Source organism: Callionymus lyra, chromosome 15, assembly GCF_982586985.1.
Source record: "Callionymus lyra chromosome 15, fCalLyr1.hap1.1, whole genome shotgun sequence".
In the NCBI taxonomy this organism is placed as follows: domain Eukaryota; kingdom Metazoa; phylum Chordata; class Actinopteri; order Syngnathiformes; family Callionymidae; genus Callionymus; species Callionymus lyra.
This window is the reverse complement of record NC_141832.1, coordinates 9,912,090-9,935,863: the sequence shown is the minus strand read 5'-3', so window position 1 is coordinate 9,935,863 and position 23,774 is coordinate 9,912,090. Positions and strand designations below refer to the sequence as shown.

Here is a 23,774-nt window from a genome sequence, read left to right as displayed (position 1 = left end):
AGTGGTTAATTGAAAAAGAGACGAGAAATGAATAAAGAGTGAGATAATGACAGTGTTCGCTCCATTATCCAGCGTAACATCCCAGCAGTGATCTCTCGCTCTAACAGCCATTTATCGCCTCGGCTTCATCCTCTGCTGCGACTCTCTCGGTGATACCATTTCTCTACCCCTTCACGCACTTCTTTTCTTCCCGTTTACTTCCCGCCATTTATCCTTCCTGCACCAGACGGACACGTGGGACGCGAATTTGGAATTGTTGCTTCAAGGGTTCATGGATTCATGTTTTGTCATTGATTTATTTTGGGTTAAAGCTGTGGAAATGAAGATTTTAAAAGGAAAGTCTTACAAACTGAGGCGTCACAGATTTCAGGAAAACTTTCCTTTTCCACAGGACTTAAAATATTTTCTTAACGGTTTTTCATCAACAGCAGTTCTTTAAACCAGTATCATTCAACCAAAATTCAAACGTTTCTCATTTCTATTCACCCTCATGTCGACTAAGGCTTGGGATTATGAGTAATTTGTTACTTTTAACAGTTATAGATGAATGTTTGTTTCATTTTAATGTAGCCACTGGAGCTCAGTTTTTGATCCTAGTCCAAAAAGACACTTAATAACATCCAAATACCTCCGTACTGCTCGTCTGTATCGTCCTTCTTGTATTGAAGCCTCAACAAAAATAATTATTCAGAAATAAACTTAAATAAATCTGTATTTTAAGTTTTTAGCGGACAACAATCTTAAAATATATTGTTATTTCATTTTTTGGGACGTAACTAGCAGTGTGTGTTGGCAAGAATCTGTTGATACGATAAGTATCACGATACTGGGGCAACGATACTATAAATCGTGATACGGTAGTAGCAAGTATATATTTGCAGTATGGTGGAGTATTTGACTCTGGTGTTACAGAATCTACAGACCACATGACTCTTGACGAAGTTGTAACTGCTTTCATTTGCTTTGAAACCAAAATATGTCAATATCAGCTTTAAAAGCTCCCCGCATTCGACTGTATCCTCTCGTCCTCAGTCATCTCGAAGGGTTTCATTGTTCCTTTACCTGTGGAGGTCATAATGACTGCTGCCATCTATTGGCCAGAAGTTTTATTGCCACACAAACTAATATTGGCAAGTATCTGGCGATACGATACGCATCGAGATTCAGAGGCAATGATACTGTATTAACAAGTATGTATGTGTAGTATTGTCGAGTACTTGACTCCACTGTATCCTCTCGTCCTCAGTCATCAGTCGGGATCTTTCATTGTTCAATTAGCTGCCGGGTCATAATGACTGCTGCCATCTAGCGGCAGTGAAGTTTAATTGCAACACAAAAATGAAAAAATGGCGTGAATATTCTCATTTTAATTAAAAAAAAAAAAAAATTATTTTTGTCACACATTATTCAACTTTAAACAGCAAAAAAAACTATGGTTACAAATAAAATGAAATAAATAAGACAGATATAGATATATTTTTGTTTGTTTTAATAATCAAAACAGTGCAGTTAAATATCGATACTGTATTGTGAAAAAAAGAATCTCGATATATCGTCATAGCGTTAGAGACGAGTATTTGGATGTTCTTTAGTGTCTTTTTGGATGAAGATATACAACTGAGCTCCAGTCGCTACATTAAAATGAACAAACACTTTTGTCTATAACTCTGAAAAGGAACAGATTACTCTGAAAATAATCCCAACCCTTAGTCTACGTGAGGGCGAGTCGAAAAAGAGTGAAGTTTACCGCGAATGCTAATTGAAAACCGAAAAAAAAAAAAAAGCATTTTCATTTAAAATTCCACAGGAAGCACAAGCAAGAGGATCTGATTCATGAGTCCGACTGCGATTTTGAAATCGGGGATAGACTCCCCACCGCCGCGGACTTTGGTATTCACTTGTTGTAATTATAGCGTAATCCACTGGTGGCTGGATCCAGCATCAGCGAGGAGCCTCGGGGAGCAGTTGTGAGCCGGAATGAACTCACGCACTTGAGGTCTCTCTGATTAATATGTATATCGTTTTTATGGAAAAACTTTTTTTTTCCTCTCTCGCTCTCTGTGAAGTTTCAGGCGAAGCAGTAGGAGTGTGTGATTTATTTTTTTTTAAAGCTCTGAAAGGAGGAATAACATAGTGAGGTGTCGCTCCAGCTGGGATCTACAGCCAGGATTTCCTCGCCCGGGAACTCACCGGAATCCAGAGGCAAAACTTAAGAAAAAAAAAGAAGTTCCTTAGAGTCGGAAACATGCATTTTGTAGATTGTTTTTTAAATAGTCAGCGACTGTTCTGACGCGAACTCTTCTTGAATCCGTTAGAGCTCCCGCATGGCCGCGAGCCCTTCAACAGTATGGATTCAATGGAGAAGAGATTTGACGGCTGGAAAAAAATCCATTTCTCTGCGCCTCGCGTTTAAACAAAAATGAGCCGAACTGATTTAAACTTGAGGAGAGAATATAAAGCTGGAGCACTTTGTGTTTTGTGCCACGAGCCACAAAAAAAGAGAGAGAAAATTATAAATAAAGAAGGTAATGGATCTTTTGTGAGTTGGTTTTCGCTGTGTATGTGTGTGTGTGTGTAGGTGGGTATATGTGTGTGTGGAGTTTTTTGTAAGGTTTTAAATAAAGCTTTGAAAAACAGGATGATAAAAGAAGTCTATTAATAGTTCAAACTCATGTACCTTCATCTTTTTATTTGAGTATTTCTATGGCAGCCAATATGAGTGAAATTTAACGTATTTTAAACAAATTTAATGTATTTTAAACGTGTTTTTTATGTTTTTTAAACACGTCTTAACATATTTTAAACATGTTTAAACGAATTTCAAACATGTTTTTATGTATTTTGAGCACGCTTTTTCGTATTCTAAACAAGCTTTTATGTATTTCAAACATGCATTTACTTATTTCAAACATGTTTTTACGTAACTAAAACATGTTTTTATGTATTTCGAACATGCATTTACATATTACAAACATGTTACAAGTATTTTAAACAAGTTTTAACATATTTTAAACAATTTTAACATATTTTAAACAAGTTTTAATATATTACAAACACGTTTTAAAGTATTTTAAACAAGTTGTTACATATTTTAAACAATTTTAACATATTTTAAACAAGTTTTAATATATTACAAACACGTTTTAAAGTATTTTAAACAAGTTGTTACATATTTTAAACAAGTTTTAATATATTACAAACACGTTTTAAAGTATTTTAAACAAGTTTTAACATATTTTAAACAAGTTTTAATATATTACAAACACGTTTTAAAGTATTTTAAACAAGTTTTAACATATTTTAAACAAGTTTTAATATATTACAAACACGTTTTAAAGTATTGTTAACAAGTTTTTACATATTTTAAACAAGTTTTAACGTATTTTCAAGCACGTTTTAACATAATTCGAACAAGTTTTAATGTATAACAAACACGTTTAAAAGTATTTTAAACAAGTTTTAACATATTTTAAACAATTTTAACATATTTTAAACAAGTTTTAATATATTACAAACACGTTTTAAAGTATTTTAAACAAGTTGTTACATATTTTAAACAAGTTTTACATATTTTAAACAAGTTTTACATATTTTAAACAAGTTTTAAAGTATTTCCAACAAGTTTTAACGTATTTTTAACACGTTTAAAAATTTGAGCACGTTTCAACGTATTGTCAAACATGTTTTAAACATATTTAATCCTAATTTTAAGTACAGATTGCATTAGTTTCTTGATTTCAAAGAGTCTGAAAGGTTCATATTTTGAAAATATGACATAAGTCACATTATATATTATTCCAGAAATACTGTAGTTTTCCTCCATCACCTCTATCCTTTTTTTATATGTACACTTTGTATGGGAGGTTGTACATTTTTGGCCAGTTTTTGTATTTTATTCATATGTATTTTCCTGACACATTTTCAAGGCTGATCTCTTCACTCTTGGCTGGCGCTCCGATACTAGTCATGTGGGAATTTTATTTGAAGTATTTAAAACGTTTTTCTCTGCCTTTACAGTCCAGCATTGTCCAACTTGATCCGTTGAACCTTTTGTTTCTTTCAACTGAGAAAAATCAACACGATCTTCATCTTATAATCCATGTGTTTGTGTCTTTATTTTCGTGTCTAAACAAGAAGGATCTGTCTCGCCTGCAGTTCATATAAAACTCTGCAGCGAGAATTCTGACCCGCTCTAGTAGAAGAACTCACATTTCTCCGATCCTTAAAACTCTTCACTGGCTGCCAGTTTCTTTCAGGATCCATTTTAAAATTCTTGTTCTTACTTTCAGATCTATTCATGGTCAGACCTTTCATCATTGATCTGATCCAGCCTTACACCCCAGCTCGGGCTCTGAGGTCTGTGGATCAGAATCTACTGATGGTTCAGGAGAGAAATCCTTCCAGGCTGTTGCTCCTAAGCTTTGGAACCATCTCTGTGTTTGATGATCTACTGACTCCTTCAAGAAACATCTTAAGACGTTTTTATTTGTGTTTTTCCTTGATTTTCCCGAACTACTGCGTTTGTCTTATGTGTCTTGATCTTTATATATATATATATATATATAAGTATATATTTTAACTGTGTATCTTTTTTGATTGTTAAAGCGCTTCCTGATCCTGGTCTAGAAAGATCTTTTCAAACAACCTTTACTTTACGTTATAAAATGAGAGATTTTACAGATTTTAGTGGTCAAAAATGAAATAAATGATGTAAGAAATGATAGACAGAGCGAGCGAAAGTGCCGTGTGGTTAAACAAAGCCCTCTACTTATCTGGAATACCGACATTTTCCGAGTATTTCCAGCTCCTGGTGTGTGAAACGTCGCTCATTAGCTACCTTGTTTCTGCTCACAACATGACACGGAATTAAAAACAAAGTCCCTTCAGAGACTCACGGCTAAATGAAAAGCCTCCTCTCCGGCTTATTAAGGCTTGTTCCCGCTAAACTCATGTACCGTTCTCAAGGGCGAGAGGAACGTTTTCGCCGGTTGATGTGTACTTTCGGCGGCGCTGGAGGAGATGTCGGCGCTGAAAAGAAGGGTGGCCTTGCTACAGTTTGTGTCTGAATACCTTCCTGCACTTATCGGCTCTGTCGCCGCGGACGGCAAGAACGTCCTTGAGATGTTCGCCGGAGCACAATGAAGATGAGGTCAGAGTTTTTGGACTCACAACACACCAGAGAATCGAAAGCAGTTTTTTTTTTTTTCCCGAGACGGAGCCGCAAACAATACCAATGGATCCTTATTCAGATTCCGATCAGGTTCTTAAAATCCTCTGTGGTGGGTTTTTTTTTTTTCACTTTTTCTTTTCGTACACGGTTTGATTGGGAAGTTTGTAGAACAAGAACAAGTGATGGGAGAGAAGGATGTTCTTCAGTCCATTCCTCATCGTCCTCGTGGTTTTCACTGTATGAAAACACATCGACCGATCAATGGAAGAATCACGGTCAGTGCTCGGTCCCTGAGAATTCACACTTTTATAAAGTTTACTTGAAAGAACGTTTCTGTCGAGGCGTATTCAGTAAAGTTTAAAAAATAACATCAATGACATTAGAAAAGTTAGATGAAATAGAAAATAGTTTGCATGGACGGCTAGTTAGCATTACTGCTAATGCTGTACACTTAAGGCAGGGGTGTCGAACTCCATCAAGCAAGGGAACAAGTTTTGTTTTGGTTACGTCAATATGAATAAAGTCAGATGTGAAAAAGTTTAAATTTTAGGTTAAGTTTCATATATTTATATATATAACTTGCATTGAAGCTAGTTAGCATTACTGCTAATGCTGTAAACTTAAGGCAGGGGTGTCGAACTCCATCAAGCAAGGGAACAAGTTTTGTTTTGGTTACGTCAATATGAATAAAGTCAGATGTGAAAAAGTTTAAATTTTAGGTTTAGTTTCATATATTTATATATATAACTTGCATTGAAGCTAGTTAGCATTACTGCTAATACTGTAAACTTAAGGCAGGGGTGTCGAACTCCATCAAGCAAGGGAACAAGTTTTGTTTTGTTACGTCAATATGAATAAAGTCAGATGTGAAAAAGTTTAAATTTTAGGTTAAGTTTCATATATATATATATATATATATATAACTTGCATTGAAGCTAGTTAGCATTACTGCTAATGCTGTAAACTTAAGGCAGGGGTGTCGAACTCCATCAAGCAAGGGAACAACTTTTGTTTTGGTTACGTCAATATGAATAAAGTCAGATGTGAAAAAGTTTAAATTTTAGGTTAAGTTTCATATATATATATATATATAACTTGCATTGAAGCTAGTTAGCATTACTGCTAATGCTGTACACTTAAGGCAGGGGTGTCGAACTCCATCAAGCAAGGGAACAAGTTTTGTTTTGGTTACGTCAATATGAATAAAGTCAGATGTGGAAAAAGTTTTAGGTTAAGTTTCATATATATATATATAACTTGCATTGAAGCTAGTTAGCATTACTGCTAATGCTGTACACTTAAGGCAGGGGTGTCAAACTCCATCAAGCAAGGGAACAAGTTTAGTTTTGGTTACGTCAATATGAATAGAGTCAGATGTGAAAAAGTTTTAGGTTAAGTTTCATATATATATATATATAACTTGCATTGAAGCTAGTTAGCATTACTGCTAATGCTGAACACTTAAGGCAGGGGTGGGATGTTGGTGTAGGGGGGGGACTTTAAAATTGTATGGTTACGTCAATATGAATACGAATGAAGTCAGACGTATACAAGTTTAAATATAAATGACTTGGACTACTAAGTAGCATCATGCTAATTGCTAATGTATGATCCAACTCTATGGAGCAAGGGGCCAATCTTTTCAAATATGGTACGCCCTATTCAGTAATTTATTGAAGAAAAAAAAAATGCATGCTCATGTCAATAACGTTAACAAAGTTAGATGAAAAGAACATTGTGTAAATAACTTTCATGGACGGCTAGTTAGCATCGTGCTAGCTGCAAATGATGTACATTTAAGGCAGGTTTGTCAATTACCATCAAGCAAGGGGCCACTTTTTCTATGTGTGTAAGAGTTGATTCAGTAAATTCTTGGAGTTTAAAAAAGTTTAAATATAAGTAGTTTGCATTGAAGGCTAAGTAGCCTCGTGCTAACTGGCAATGCTGTACACTTAAGGCCCAAATATCAAACTCTATCAAGCAAGGGGCCACTTTCTGTGAGGAATATTTAGTAAAGTCAAAGTGTATGCTAACATTGCTAACTTTCAAAAAGTTAGATTTTAAATATGTCAGCTAAATAAAATGCATGGACGGTTAAGTAGCATGATGCTAATTGCTAATGCAGGCTAACAGGTCTCAAACTCAATCAAGTAAGGGGACAAAATTGTCGGCCAGGAATTTAAAAAAGAAACGCATGTCAGTCTTTTATTTTAGCTATCATTGGCTAATTTTAGCATAGCTTCTCTGTTTCAAGATCAAAATCTCAATGATTGAAAAAATATTTTACCACTTACTCGAGATAATAAAAGATCCAGAAATTTAAGCACATCCTAAGGAGTCTAGTTTGGTGTAGAACTAAAATTAAATAGTTGTTGAAACCACTTGCTGTCCACATAAAATAACTGGACGGGCTGCATTTAGGGCCCTTGGCCAGAGTTTGACACCTATGCCTTAAGATGTTGTATTCAAAGTTTTAAAAAATAATAATTTTGTTAATGTTAGATATGTATTACGAGATGAAACAGGTGTACATTTTGTTTGATGAATCAAAATTATCGTCTTATAAACCCATTTTTTGTGGAAGCTAATGCTAACCATATTATCATATCCAGGGGGAACAAAAAGTCTACTCAGGCAGATGTTTGAGTGTTTCGCTGGTTTAAAAAAAAACATCTCTTGGTCTTCCAAGGTGAAGATTAAAAATTCAAGTCGAGACGGGTCGGTGTCTACATCCTCTCCATTCTTATCGTCCGACGGATAACAAAGCGACACTAAAACCACCTCCGAGCACGATCCTCTGACAAGAGAGTCATTTTCTTCTGCCACGTTCTGGAATTTTAAAACAGCGGATGAAGAAGATGTAGTCGCCTCCAGGCTATTTTTCCATTTAAATTCACCTGCTTCTATGTGTCTCCTACTTGTGAGACGATTATATAAGACGAAGCGGCTTAAAGACACTCAGATATGTATTTATTCTTTTGTATTGATTCCTAACAAACTGCCTTTTTCCTTCAATTTGACTGTTTTAATCCTCATGAAGCCTTTTTTTTGTGAAAGGAAAAGTGAACTCACGGCTGGAGATGTTTATTTTACCTGTGTGTGTGTGTGTGTGTGTGTGTGTGTGTGTGTGTGTGTGTGTGTGTGTGTGTGTGTGTGTGTGTGTGTGTGTGTGTGTGTGTGTGTGGTCCGATAACTTTTGAAGGAGATCAGCTGACCATGAGGGACACCTTGTGGTGGACTTTAAACGTACACGAACAGCTGTGAATACAAATAAATGAATAAAACCTTTGAATATTTGAGGTAATAATTCAACAAAAATAATAATAATATGCAGCATGTTTGTGTTTATATCATGTACTTGTATGATTATCTGCTTCGACTATATATATATTTTATACTTGTTATATTGTGTAATATTATTATTATATATATTATTATTTTTTTACATATATGTATGTTGCATACTTTTGTTTATATGTTTTGTTTTAATATACACATTTATAGTATTTATTTATACTGATATCTGTTTTGTATATATTTGGCAATATTTTGCTGAAAACGGAAGAAAAGTTGTAAAAGTTAAAAGTTTTAACTTATTCCTTATGTTTTTTCGAACTTCCTTTAAAAAAAAAAAAGGTTTTATTAATTTGTACAATAATTGTAAAATAGTTACATATGTTATACATGTTCGAAAAAATTAATTACTCATTAATTTACAATTATTATAATACTTGTAAAATACGTTTTACTTTACTTTATTATTTACAACTATCACGCAATTGAATTCAAACAACAAGAATATATATTTTATTGTTAATTATTGTTTGTTTAAATACAGTCGCAAATTATAAACAAGAATAAACTAATTTATAATTATTAAGTTATAAAGTTATATAATGTAAAAAGTTATGAGTGATTATATATAAGTTATAGGAAGTTATAAGTAACAACATGTCAAATTAGAGGTGAACTTTAAACAAAATTAGAAAAAACTATTGGAGAATGAGCAATAATTCCGATTTTATTGTGATATTTAAATAATTGAATTAAGAAGCAAATTAAATTAAAGAGTGTTTGAAAGACTAATATATGTATATTCTATAATATATTTTTAAAAACACGGAAGAATATTCACAAATAAATAAATATTTACAAGATAAAGTCTTCTAGATGATTCCTCCTGCTCTTAACTTTTCAATTAAACATTATTTTATGGCTTCTGATATATTTCTGTTTGTCAAGATCCGGTCTAAACAAACCGTTTCCTGTCTTGATGTCAAGTAAGAATATGTTTAGAGTATATTTTATAAAAAGTATTATTGTTGTTCATACAAATTATTATTTACTCCTGACACCATAGTGTACCAGTTGCAGTTTAAAGAGTTGCCTCCAGGTAGCGCAATTAGTCAACACTAATTGAAAAATCCGAATTCCAACTGAAAGTTGACCTTCAAAATAAAACAAAATCCGTTTAATATGAAGTTTTTAGTTCAAAATGAAAAATTGTGACTGGAGGACGCTTCAAAACAATAACGATACAACATTAAAACAAATTTAATAATCTTATATAAATTGGTGGATATCAGCATTTCTGTACGACGCTGAAACCTCTGTTCATGAACACGTTTTTTGATGCTTTACTTTGAAACGTCAAACCGGAACCGACGGTGGCGACTTTCCACCGGTACGTTCGACGGTGCACCTTTCGCTTCCTCCCCCTCCCTGGACTCACCTCCTACAACAAGTTTGACAGCTCACTTGGATCTAAAACACCACCGCAGCACCACACGTTTGGACTTTCCCTTCTTCTTTTCCATTTTTCATTCATTTCAACAGTTGTTTTTTTTCATCCCCCTCCTTCTTCCCGTCGTTTAACATGAGGACTTCCCCGCGTCCGTAGACAACTGTTGCCAACGTGGAGCTTTATCTTCTCTCCCCCTGCCTTTGTTTTTAAATCTTTTTTTATTATCATTATTTAAAAAGGAGGGAATCTAACTTCGACATGTCGAGGAGCGCGGAGGAGGTGAACAAGCTCACCGAAGCCACATACAAGGTGCGTAACATGAACGCAACAGGTGCGTTCACTGGCACCGCCTCAACCTCCTAAACACGCGCTTAAAAATCTGCTTTAACTTTAACTTTCTGACTCTTTCTTTTCCTCTCAGAATTACTACGTCTATATAGATAATCTTAACATTTTTATGTGTGGTTTTATGAACTGACAACATGTCGGAATGTTCCAGAAAAATGACGTATAACTAGCATAATGGTTGGAAACATTTGGTTAAGAATATAGCATTAGCTTCATGGGTTTAGCATTCATTTGATAACAAATAATAAGAGTAAACAGAGGAAAACATCTGTTTGTTTACATGTTATCAGGTGAGTTCAGGAGTGTAACTCCATCTTCATCATCATCACTATCATCATCATCATCACCTATATTCAAGGAAACAACATTATTCTCCTGAAGATGGTTGGATCTGATAAGGCTTTAGAGAGAATGACGAGTCACCAGCTCAGAGCACACCTTGTTGAAATACTCCACCTAGTTTCGTGGGAATGTCTGATCCCTGAAAAAAAAAAACTTCTATGACTAAAGTATCTGATGTCATGGATTTAAATCCCCGCTGTGTGGCTGACTCATGGTTCAGGTCATGTCTAGACCACGAGATTGATCGTCGGGTGTCTTTGAAAGCAGAGGAAGTTGAAATATATTCTTCAGAACTCGCTTTATTTCGTCTCTAAACGGCCGACATGCTACGTCGTCGGGTTGGGTGTCTCTAGCTTTTCCACCCTTCCTGCACTCTCTTCTTCGCCTCCTGTTTTTACCAAGTCGATTGAAGTCTCCCGTCGTCTCCTCTTTATACGTACTTTAAATCACTGCATCATCAGCAAACATCACGGTCCGCTGAGATTCCATAGTCAACAAGTTGTGTAGTGTAGCTTAGACCTGTGATTGTAGGTGTGTGTATCGGCAAGTATCTGGCGAAACGATACGTATCAAGGTTTTCAGGGGCAAACGATACAGTAAAGATAAGGATATATTTGTAGTATTATCAAGTACTTGACTCTGGTGTTGCCGAAGTCGTAAATGCTTTCATTTGTTTTGAAATCAAAATATGTAGAAAATCAGCTTTAGATGATTCTGGAGTCGACTGTATCCTCTCGTCCTCAGTCTTTTAGCTGAGGAGGACGTAATGACTGCTGCCCTAAAGTGAAATGATACTTGTTATGGTTTAGGGCCAATGATACTGTAGTAACAAGGATATATTTGTAGTATTGTCCAGTACTTGACTCTGGTATTGCAGATTTTACAGACCATTTAACTATTGATGAAGTTGTAACTGCTTTCAAAATATGTCGAAAAATCAGCTTTAAAAAATGCTAGAGACGAATGTATCCTCTCGTACTCAGTCATTACTGGTATTTTCATTGTTTATTTTAGCTGCGGTGAAGTAATCACTGCTACCGTCTAGCGACCGGGAATTTGAATTGCAACACAAAAATGATCATTGGCAAGTATCTGGCGATACGATATGTATCAAGATTTAAGGGCTACGATACTGTAGTAACAAGATTATAGTTGTAGTTTTGTCGGAGTACTTGACTCTGGTGTTGCAGAAATTACAGACCACTTAACTATTGAAGTCGTAACTGCTTTCATTTGTTTTCAAACCAAAAAATGTCAAGGAATCAGCTTTAGAAGCTGCTTGAGACGACTGTATCCTCTCGTCCTCAGTCTTGGCCGGGATTTTCATTGTTCCTTTAGCTGCGGAGGACGTAATGACTGCTGCCAATCTAGCGGCTGGGAGTTTAATCTAAACAATACATATAAAGATTAAGACATATTAAGATAAGGGAAACAATACCAAAGGAACAAGGATATATTTGTAGTATTGTCGAGTACTTGACTCTGATGTTGTACTATTTACGGACAAAGTGACTCTTGATGAAATCGTAACTGCTCTCGCAAAAGTAGCTGTTGGTACATTATGATTGCCGCCATCTAGAGGCCGGGGGTTTAATTGCAACACAAAAACAAACAAACGGCGTAAAAAAAAAAATGTATTGAAATATTAACCATGAAATAACTACTGTCAACAAATAATAAATAACAGATGGATATACGTTTTAAAAAATAGTGTAAAAATAATTCTTAATTGCATCATTTTCATCTTTATCTAAGTCTACTTACCTGCTGTTCATAGGAATCAAATATGAAATAAAATCAAAACACATGATCCTGAGAAACCAAAACTAAAAAGTTTTCTCAGTTTTGACTTGACAGCCTCGTCTGGGATCTGCTCCTTGGACTGTTGAGGAGCCTGAATAAGACTCCCAGGTTTAATAATTCAGCTGGTGTGTGTGTGAGTGAGTGTGTGTGTGAGTGAGTGTGTGTGTGCGTGTGTTGTGGGGTAAGATTATACAGTTTGTTCCTCGGCAGACATCGCCTCTGCAGCACCAGACGACCTGTGTTGTTGTGTGTTTACATGAGTGATGTGACACATAATTGTGTGAAAGGTGTAGAGTAATGGCTCTAAGTGTCATCTTTTTCCACTCACTGTGGCTTCTTTCTTTTTTTTTTAAGGTGTGGAGTGTTGAGTGATGAGTTGGTCGGAAAATGAAGGGATACAAGTAATATTTGAAGAAAAAACAAAAGTACAAATTATTAAAACAACTTTATTTTATATTTGCAAAAGTTGTAAAAGAGTCAAATATATGTAGTTATTTGCTTTTTTCTTTCACAGAATATGTAAGATTAATTTAATTAATTAATTAAATATAAAATATAAGGGATAGAAGAAGCGATGTTGTGAACTAAATCTTGTTAAAATACTAAAATTTAAAATATAAACTTGATTGATGCTTAGAAACTGCTGTTTATTATCACGCTTTGTAGTAAAATGGGGCATTTAATTAGATGATGCAAATAACATTATTTTTTTTAAAGTGTTTATTTAAAAAATGTAGTGAGATTTGGTATTTGTAAAGAGTTATTATGCTGGGTTAAAATAGAAAAAATAAACTATTAAAAAATTCCAATGTCGCTGACAACATTTATGGGGGAAACGCCTTAAAAAAACAACCTTTATTTATTTAATTTCAGGAATATTTTGACCTTTCTGTACTTTTTATATCCATTTATTTCAATATAAATCATAAAATGACTGCAAACAAAAAATTTAAAACCCAGTATAAAATTACTTAGTGTTGTCAATAACAATCATTAAATAATTACTCACAAAAAGGAAAAAAAGGAAACTTTTTTAAAACATTTTTGAATCATGCCAACAATTCCTCTCATTAAAAGACAAAACAAAAAAAAAAAAACAATAGTAAAACCGTGTCAATGTGTTCCTCTTTGGAGTCGCCTTCCTCATCGTGTCTCCTGTTTCCTAGAATGTGATGGACCAGTTCAACCCAGGACTGAGGAACCTGGTCAACCTGGGCAAGAACTACGAGAAGACAGTAGCGGGTGAGGATCAGAGACTCAAGGAGTATTAAAAAAATAATTTATTAATCATATATCGATTTTTACAGCGATGTCCATGGCGGGAAAATTGTATTTCGACGCCATGTCGAAGATGGGCGAGAACGGCGCGGCGTCTCCGGTGTCCAGAGAGCTGGGTAAGATGGTTCTTCACGGTTCTTCTCAGCACTTGAGTACGTTTACATCAGTTCCTCTACTATGGACACACCGGGATGACTGTTGCGCTCCCGACGGAACGACATGTTGGTTCAGGCTTTTTTATTCCAGTCAACTCCCCAGGTTCCGCCCCGGAGCTTCCCATCGGTGTCGCTTTGATTCACGTGGCGTCGGTTCCTCGACTCCCTGATGGTTAGCAGACGATATAGTTCAGACGCATCTGCTGATCCGCTGACTCGTCTAAATGTGTCTGAATTCTACTTTTACGTGGGTTCTAAGCCTGGTTACGACTGCTACACTAATGGTCATTGTTGGAGAGTTAGCGCCACTTTTGTAAACAGTAGCCAATACAACATAGTGCTAACAAATTAGCGCCTCTTATTTTAGCCATTTTTTAACACAGTAGCTAATGTAATGTGTTGCTAGTAAATTAGCTCCTCATTAAACACCTTTTTTAGCGTTTTTTTCGCTGAAGCCTAATAAATGTGTTGCTAGCAAATTAGCGCTGCTTTTAGCAGCCATGTTTGTACACAGTAGCCTGTGTATGAGTACCACCGCTTTTTTGTGGCCATGTTTTTACACATTAGCCCGTGCAAAATGTTGCTAGTAAGTTAGCGCCACTTTTAGCAGCCATGTTAGTACACAGTAGCCTGTGAAATGTGTTGCTAGCGAATTACAATTCACTTTAAAGCTATGTTTTTAAACGGTAGCCTGTGCAATGTGTTACTAGCGAGTTAGCACCACTTTTAGCAGGCATATTAGTACACAGTAGCCTGTGAAATGTGTTGCTAGCGAATTAGTGCCTCACTTTACAGCTATGTTTTTAAACAGTAGCCTGTGCAATGTGTTGCTAGCGAGTTAGCGCAACTTTTAGCAGCCATATTAGTACACGGTAGCCTGTGCAATGTGTTGCTTGCGAATTAGCGCCTCACTTTACAGCTATGTTTTTAAACAGTAGCCTGTGCAATGTGTTACTAGCGAGTTAGCACCACTTTTAGCAGCCATGTTAGTACACAGTAGCCTGTGAAATGTGTGGCTAGCGAATTAGCGCCTCACTTTAAAGCTATGTTTTTAAACGGTAGCCTGTGCTATGTGTTACTAGCGAGTTAGCACCACTTTTAGCAGGCATATTAGTACACGGTAGCCTGTGCATTGTGTTGCTAGCGAATTAGTGCCTCACTTTACAGTTATGTTTTTAAACAGTAGCCTGTGCAATGTGTCGCTAGCGAGTTAGCGCAACTTTTAGCAGCCATATTAGTACACGGTAGCCTGTGCAATGTGTTGCTTGCGAATTAGCGCCTCACTTTACAGCTATGTTTTTAAACAGAAGCCTGTGCAATGTGTTACTAGCGAGTTAGCACCACTTTTAGCAGCCATGTTAGTACACAGTAGCCTGTGAAATGTGTTGCTAGCGAATTAGCGCCTCACTTTACAGCTATGTTTTTAAACGGTAGCCTGTGCAATGTGTTACTAGCGAGTTAGCACCACTTTTAGCAGGCATATTAGTACACAGTAGCCTGTGAAATGTGTTGCTAGCGAATTAGCGCCTCACTTTACAGCTATGTTTTTTAAACAGTAGCCTGTGCAATGTGTTGCTAGCGAGTTAGCGCAACTTTTAGCAGCCATATTAGTACACGGTAGCCTGTGCAATGTGTTGCTTGCGAATTAGCGCCTCACTTTACAGCTATGTTTTTAAACAGTAGCCTGTGCAATGTGTTACTAGCGAGTTAGCACCACTTTTAGCAGCCATGTTAGTACACAGTAGCCTGTGAAATGTGTTGCTAGCGAATTAGCGCCTCACTTTACAGCTATGTTTTTAAACAGTAGCCTGTGCAATGTGTTACTAGCGAGTTAGCACCACTTTTAGCAGCCATGTTAGTACACAATAGCCTGTGCAATGTGTCGCCAGTGAATTAGCGCCTCACTTTACGGCTTTGTTTTTTAACAGTAGCCTGTGCAATGTGTTGCTAGCAAGTTAGCGCCACATTTAGCAGCCATGTTTGTACACGGTAGTCTGTGTAGGGTTAGCACCTTTGTGTATGGTTAGCACCTCTTTTTGTGGCCATGTTTTTACATAATTGTCCTGTGCAATAGGTTGCTAGCAAGTTAGCGCCTAACTTAGTAGGCATGTTTTTACTCGGAAGCACCATCAATGTGTGATTAAGTTAGCCCCCATTTTTATGCAGCCATGTTTTTACACATTAGCCCGTGCAATGTTTTGCTAGCGAGTGAGTGCCGCTTTTAGCAACTATGTTTTTACACGGGAGCCTCTTAAACGTGTACTTCGTGAATTAGCACCTCTTTTAGCAACCATGTTTTTACACAAAAGCCTGTGCAATGTGTTGCTAGCGAGTTAGCGCCTCTTTTTACAGCCGTATTTTCACACAGTAGCCCCGTTAGCAGCCCATGTGTTTCTATAGTTACTGTTATAAGCTACTTTTAGAAACGGAAAACATGTGATTTATTTTTAGATAATACTTTTATATGTACATCAAGTCATTCGAAAAGAGCTTTGGCTTCTTTTGGATTAGATAGAATAGCTTTTATCTGCCGTCTAATCACTTTAAAGTAGCATATTTAGCTACTAGTGGATATTTTAATATACTATTGACTATATTTTCACTGTGTTTTTCTGATTTACTTGTATATTTGAACCATTTCATGATGGATTTGTGAAGTTTGATCTTCCAGTATCGTAAAGAACACGTCAGAACATGTCTTTATCTGCTTCAGACGGTTCGTAATTCATTTCCTGTCGTTGGAAGTTGAGCAGGAAATGAGGGAGAAACTCAAACTGAGAGTTGATTATGATCTCAGTCAATTAAGATAATCACTCACTAGTCGCCAGAGTTTTTACTATTTTAATCTCCTTACATGTCCAAGAATCACCAGCTACAGTTAGTATGTGATTCAGACGTTATCATTTTAAATGAGCCTCATGAAGATCAGTTCATCTCGTCGACCAATAGGAAGGCAGGATGCTTCGGGGCTCCCAGGGATGTAGAAGAGCTGGTCATGAGGAACCTGAGCTCAGACCGGCCAGAAACGAGATACTCTTGAGAGACACTGGACCAGAGCAGCCTGTCCTCTCACCATCTCATCCCTCCATCCCCTCCTCCACACACACTCACACTCACACACACACACACACACACACACTCACACTTTCTGACTCTTCAAGTCAAATGTCAAATGTCAACCTTTCATTCCAGCCGTTCAAAAGCTCTTTATTATCGTCTGAAAAATTTTGATTACAAAAAGTTAATGAGTTTTTTTTTCTAATATAGTTATTGTCTGTCTAGATACAGAAATGTAGGTTTTATAAATTATAAAATCAAATTTCTATAAAATTATAGGCTAAATATATGCAGTAACTTGCGTTTTTTTCCCACAGAAAATATTTGATTAAATTAAGAAAAGGAAAAAAGATATATATATATTTTTTAATTATTTTTTCATGTTTTATAAAAGATATAAATAAAGTCTGATTAAATGTCGGACAAGTTCCCTTTTATTTTGTTTTCAACTGAATTCAAGAAAAAAAATGATTTTTTTCTTTAAACTTTTAACTCATGTATATTAAATAAATTAATACATTTTTATTTTCTATTTTCTCCATATAACGTTTTTAAAAAAAATAAAAAAAAACTTGGATTAAATGTCAGAAAGTTTAAAATATTTTCCCTTTTTTTCACATCGTAAAAATATGTAAGAAAGTTTTTTAAATAACTATTGAGAATTTGTTTATTCTTTAAAGACAACATTTGATAAATGTTTATAGACGAATTAAATTGTTTGTTTATTAAATAGAATTTCTTAATCGATGTAATAAATGATTATTATTTACTTGTTGTTCTTGTTATTATTATTTTTTCAATTTTGTTTTTGGGCCTTTGGGTCACCTTGACCCTCTGATAACACAAGGGTTAAAAAAATAAAACATTCTCGACAGTTGTTTAAAAATCTTAATAAAACTACAACAATAAAAAAAAATTATTTCGATAAATAATTAATTAGAAAAACAAACGATTCAATAAGTTTAAATACATTGATCGAATTTTGTCTTTAGAAAATATATAAATCCTCCATGGGTATTAAAAACTTTATTAATATTTTTTTACACTTTATAGAAGGGGAAATGGTTTAAACTGAAATTTAATCTGATTTAACCTTTTTTTTTCAACATTTTAAGGACATAACACAAGTGTTAAAGGCAGCATTTTATAAATGTATTAAATGTAGTAAATATAACTATTATTGAATTGCTTTGTACTTATTGTTGTTGTTATTGTCCGATGGCATTAAATGGCGTCTCTGTGTAAATGGCGACTCTAAATCCACCAGCCGTTGGACTTGAGACCACCTTGCTCAACGGCACATGTAGTTACTCAACGTGGTCCTTGATGGAGTTGGCGTGTCGTTCACTTTACATAATCCAGCATGTTTGCATGGTGCGTCAGGTGGTTCTGGCCGCTGCCAGGATTATTGAGCCCACAGTCAAAAACAGAGGAAGGTCTGTGGGCTGATTCACACGCCACCATGTGGAGAAGGACGTCTGCTCGAGATGTTTTATAGGTTCTTAAAATGTGACTCAAACTCCACCATGAGCGGCCACAATGTAAAACACAAATCAAATCGAATCAAAACTTTCTTTTCGTGGAGTTCTGGTCAGTCTGGCCATGGTTGAGATGAGACAATGTGGTGAGTTGCCCTTTGACCTGCACAGTCTACGACTCATCCTTTCCTTGAGATACATATAAAATGTTTCTCCTCATAAAACAAGTCACTTTTATTTCACAAATAATCTTGATTTTTATTTTAACTCTGTATTAGTGAATCTGTTATGAAGAAAACTCCAGTTTGAGTCTCAAAGTTTGTTGAGTGTCTATTGTCAAGAATCTGTTGATACGATACGTATCACAGATACAGGATCAACGATACGATATACGGTGATACTGTGGTAACAAGGATATATTTGTAGTATTGTCGAGTACTTGACTCTGGTGTTGACAGAATCTACAGACCACATGACTCTTGACGAAGTCGTAACTGCTTTCATTTGTTTTCAAACCAAAATATGTCCAAACATCGGCTTTAAAAGCTTCTGTAGTCACTGTATCCTCTTGTCCTCAGCTGTCAATATTTGGTCCAATTTAATTTGACAGGCATATCTATGGAATGCCAGAAGTGCCGCAATTGAGTATTATAAAAAGCGAATGGAAAGAGGGGTGTGTATTGGCAAAATTCTGGAGATGCGATATATGCTGATACTGTAGTAACAAGGATTTATGTGTAGTATTGTCGAATACTTGACTCTGGTGTTGCAGAATTTACAGACCACATGACTCTTGACGAAGTCGTAACTGCTTTCATTTGTTTTCAAGCCAAAATATGTCCAAACATCAGCTGTAAAAGAGTTGAGCGTATCCTCTCGTCCTCAGTCAACACCAGGATTCCATTGTTGTTTTAGCTGTAGAAGATGTAATAACTGTAAAAAACATGAAAACAACTATGGTAAAAAGTAAAATATGATTTGAAAGCCAAAATATATATTGATATTTATTTTGTTTATTTATTCATTTTTTCATTTGTTTTAAAGATACAGTTCTGTTGAATATTGATACAAAACTGATAAGGTAGTTTTATTTGGATATAACTATCTGTTATTTGTTTAATTTCCTTAAATATGTCCTAAAATATTATATTTATATACATTTTTTTCATATAGAGTTTAGAGATTGTCGATGCATAAAAAATAAAAACGCAAAAATAGGTGGTTTAAGAAATATATTTTAATTTAGGAAAATATTAATATAATTCTTCATTATATAAAACTGACACAGTTATATAAAGAAAATATTCGAAAATAAAATGGCAAAAACTTCTTACAAAGTAAAATCACTTCACAACTACTTTTATTTTAATTTTTATTATAATTTATTTGTTTTTTTTCCTCTCTGTAGTCGTTAACTCTTAAGCGTGGTCTGGCCTCTCTCCAGGTGACTCACGGTGACACCAGTGTGTGTTTAAACATTACTCATTATATTCCGTTAGTGTTTCATCAACCAACACGTCGGCGTTCGTCCGACTCTCTCGCTCGTCGACTATAGAATCAACACGACACGCTCGCCTGCGTCGTTCACACCAGAGGCGACGCGATTCAAATCACTGACTCTTGTTTTTGTTTCTTTACAAACACGAGCCCCGAAGACCAGATCTCTGCGTGAAAACAACTCCAACAAGAAAACACTTCATTTATTCATGTCTCGCTGGTGACAATTGAAAATACTGTGTTTGGAGTTTCATTCACTGGTGGGTTTGGTCGAGTTAACGCTGACAATACGACGTGACACACGGCGGCCGGTTGCCGGGCGACATGTGGAAAACAGTAAACAAGCGTCTGGTCTTAGCGCTATATTCTCTTATTATCTTAATGTCGTTATTTTCGTTTGTTTAACGGGAAGTCGGATAAGATGTTGATGGTTAGAAGTTAAGAAAATTAGAACAATTCATTGAGAAACAAACATTGTTCTTGAGGAAATTAAATCCAGATTTTAAGGTGAATTAATGCAGATTCTACAGGTGGTGTGTGATCGAAGGTGGAGCTGGTCACATGTTTAAAGAAGGATGGGCAGATGTTTGACTGACTCTGAAAATAAGTCATGTATTTTTAATGTATGTATTTTCCAGAATTTCTAAGATAAATATAAGAGAAGAGTGAAGAGTTTTAAGGATCGGAGAAATGTGAGTTCTTCTACTAGAGCGGCTCAGAATTCTCGCTGCAGGGTTTTGTATCAACTGCAGGCGAGACACATCCTTCTTGTATAAACTCTTACAAAAGTACAAATGAAAATATTCTCAAAGACGTCAATGAATACATTTTTTTTATATTATATTATTATTATATTATTATATATTTTTTTTATATATTTTTAATATTCATATTCCTATTAATGTAAAATATATATATATATATATATATCATTTTTATTTTATTCATAGTGTGAAGATTGACACTATATTACTATATTACTAAATAAATATAATAAAGTAGCATGTTTTAAGGAAAACATTCACAATAATATAAACGTAAAAAATTATCAAATTATCTTCATACATATATAAATACAGTATAAATATTGATAATATAGATAAATAAATACTAAAGCAAAAAATGCTTAATCATGTAAAAATATTTATTAAAAAATATATATACAAATATATTTATTTATATTGTGTATTTTTTATAAAGTAAACATAAACATCAAATTGTTTTTATAGAAATTTTAGATGTTGTCAATAAAGATTATTGTGCAAAAAAAACAAAAACATGTTTAAGATCAACCTTAAATTGTTAAATGAAAAGTATCTCTTGACACAGTTGAATAAAAATAATGGATAATGTATAAAAAACAGCATTTAAAAATAAATTCAAATGGAAATCAAGAATAAAGTGAGTTTTATCTGCACAAAATGAGGATTTTTGGAGCGTTAAACTATTACAACAGAAACTATGAATCACTTTTGTTGCTTATCTGGCTTCGAATCTTTTTTTTAAAATTATCATTCCTCCTTTTTTGGCGTCTTATTAGTCACAACAAATGATCCTAACTTTGAGAACATAAACTCAATATGTCGCCCTCAGAGTCGGCTCGACGACCATCTGTCTCTCAGTTCCTCCAGTTTTGACTAAAAATAAAAACGACTCTCTGGTCATTTTGACTCGGGAATTAAAATCCTGTGATCAGGAATGACTTAAAAGTGACAAACTGATTTAAGGGCCTCTTCATAACATCAAAATCATTTTCTGTTTTTCTGCCTTTTGCTTTTCGACGTGGAGAACAGTCGGTGGTCCAGTTTTTCCAGTCGCGTCACATGTATCTAAACTTCCCTTTGTCTCGGCGCCACAGTTTTCACTAAATCACTGCGACATTCCTTCACGTCCATGTTTCACCTCAGATGTTTTTTTATTTATTTAAAAAAAAAAGCTGACTCTCCTTCTCTCGCTTCCTCGACAGGCGTGGTGTTGATGGGGATCTCGGAAGTCCACAGGAAGGTCCAGCTGGAGTTGGAGGAGAACGTGAGTGAAAGTTTTCAGCGGGAATTCCTGCGCAACAGTTTAATGACGGTGTTGCCGCGCCCCGGCGTACTTTCATCACCACCTGAAAATCCACTCTGAGCTCCGAGCTGCAAGAGACTTGTTTTTGAAGGTTCTTGAAGGTGACATCTGTTACCGGGACCAATAGAACCAACGAATCATTTCAAGAATTTATCTTCTATCCATTAGTACTGTCTGAAAGGTGTTTTATTTTGGGGAGCAGATTTTACAAAAAGTAAGATCAGCCAACATGGGTGTGTATTGGCAAAAATCTGGTGATAGTATTGTAGTAGTATTGTACGAGCTTTAAAGGCTGCTGGAGTCACTGTATCCTCTCGTCCTCAGTCCTTGCAGGGATTTTCATTGTTCATTTTTTCTGCAGAGGACGTAATGAGTGTTGTACTTTGAACTGTAAACAATAAAATCTAAGAAGATATTATTTAAAAGCCAAAATATACACTTAGATATTTTGTTTATTTATTTATTATTTTTTCTAAAAACAATTTTAAAGATAAAGTATTGTAGAATATAAATACAAAACTAATGAAGTAGTTTTATTTGGATAAAACTATTTATTGTTATTTGTGTTGTTTCCTTGAATATTTTCTTAAAACATGATATTTATATATGCCATCTAGTGGCAGTAAGGTTAATGTAACACAGAAATAAATAGAAAAAATGTTGTATATTTTTTAAATATTGAAACCATAAAAGAACTATGTTAACAAATAAAGTACCTCGAAAACAAAATGTGAGCCAAACCACACCTTCAAAAGCTGCTGGAGTCGACCGTATCCTCTCGTCCTCAGCAATCCCCGGAATCTCACTGGATATTCTTGTTGGTCCTCTAGCTGCAGCAGACGCAATGACTGTAATCCTAACACAAAAATGAACAAACACTGCAAATATTTGTACGTTAATTGGAAATAAAACGTTGAATTATTTTATTTTACACACACCTATTAAATAATAATGTAGAATTCTAATGTAGAAAGATACTCAAGTATTTCAAGCAGAACCATTTGAGTTTAGAACCTGAGGTTTAAACCATGAGAACAGACGCAGTAATGCGTGAAGTGTTTCCTGCACATGAAGAACTGGTTAGAGATGCAGGTCTGAGTATCGGGAGCATCTGTTTATTTCCACTAAGATCGCAGGAGGGCACGTTCTGACAAGTCCAGGGCGGAGCTCGCCTTGTTCCATGAGCAGCAGAAGATCCATGTTTTAATTCAAGGACCTCATGGGGTTCAATGACATAAAAAATACATAGAAAATTGAAAATTTGTTTTAATATTGTTTTAATAGAAAACATTCTAAATAGAAAAACATTGAATTGTTCATTCTCATCATATAAAGTGAGAATATTGATAATAAATACATTTGCAAGAGGAGCATGTTTCTACCCTTTTGTTGTTTCGGGGTCAAAGTGACCCAGAGGCCCAAAATCAAAGAAAAGGACAAACCTTATTAACCATGTATTAAGAAAAGAAAAAAAATATATTATGAGTTTGAATATTAACAATAAACATGAATAAATACAAATGTATTCAAGATAAACATTTTCAATAATGCAAAAAAGAAATAAATACTAATATAGTATTATAATATAGAATATTGACATTATAAATATGCTAAAATATCATGTACGTAGCATGTTTAATGTGCATGTATATTTTTATTAATCATATAAATAAAAAAAATAATGCATAGTATTTATTTTTATTTCGAGTTTGCGTATCGAAAATATATATACATTTAAAAAATAAACATATTTAAGAAAAACATTTTCAATAATGTAAAAAAAAGAAATACTAATTTAGTATTTTAATAGAGAATATTGATGAATAACTAAATGT

At 34.8% G+C, this 23,774-nt stretch overlaps 1 protein-coding gene across 2 annotated transcripts in view; it reads left to right on the top strand.

Moving 5' to 3' along the window:
• The first annotated feature begins 5,051 nt into the window (after positions 1 to 5,051).
• The window catches only part of baiap2l1b (BAR/IMD domain containing adaptor protein 2 like 1b), a 40,603-nt gene continuing 21,880 nt past the window's right edge, over positions 5,052 to 23,774 (top strand). Inside the window, exons 1-4 of one of the 2 annotated variants that reach the window (XM_087809438.1) lie at positions 5,052 to 5,445; positions 13,574 to 13,649; positions 13,715 to 13,801; positions 21,839 to 21,900. In XM_087809438.1, the coding sequence (XP_087665564.1) occupies positions 5,353 to 5,445; positions 13,574 to 13,649; positions 13,715 to 13,801; positions 21,839 to 21,900 (318 nt within the window). In that variant the 5' untranslated portion in view covers positions 5,052 to 5,352. Of the gene's footprint in view, positions 5,446 to 9,882; positions 10,224 to 13,573; positions 13,650 to 13,714; positions 13,802 to 21,838; positions 21,901 to 23,774 lie in introns of those variants that run through there. The other variant, XM_087809439.1, reaches the window with a different exon arrangement.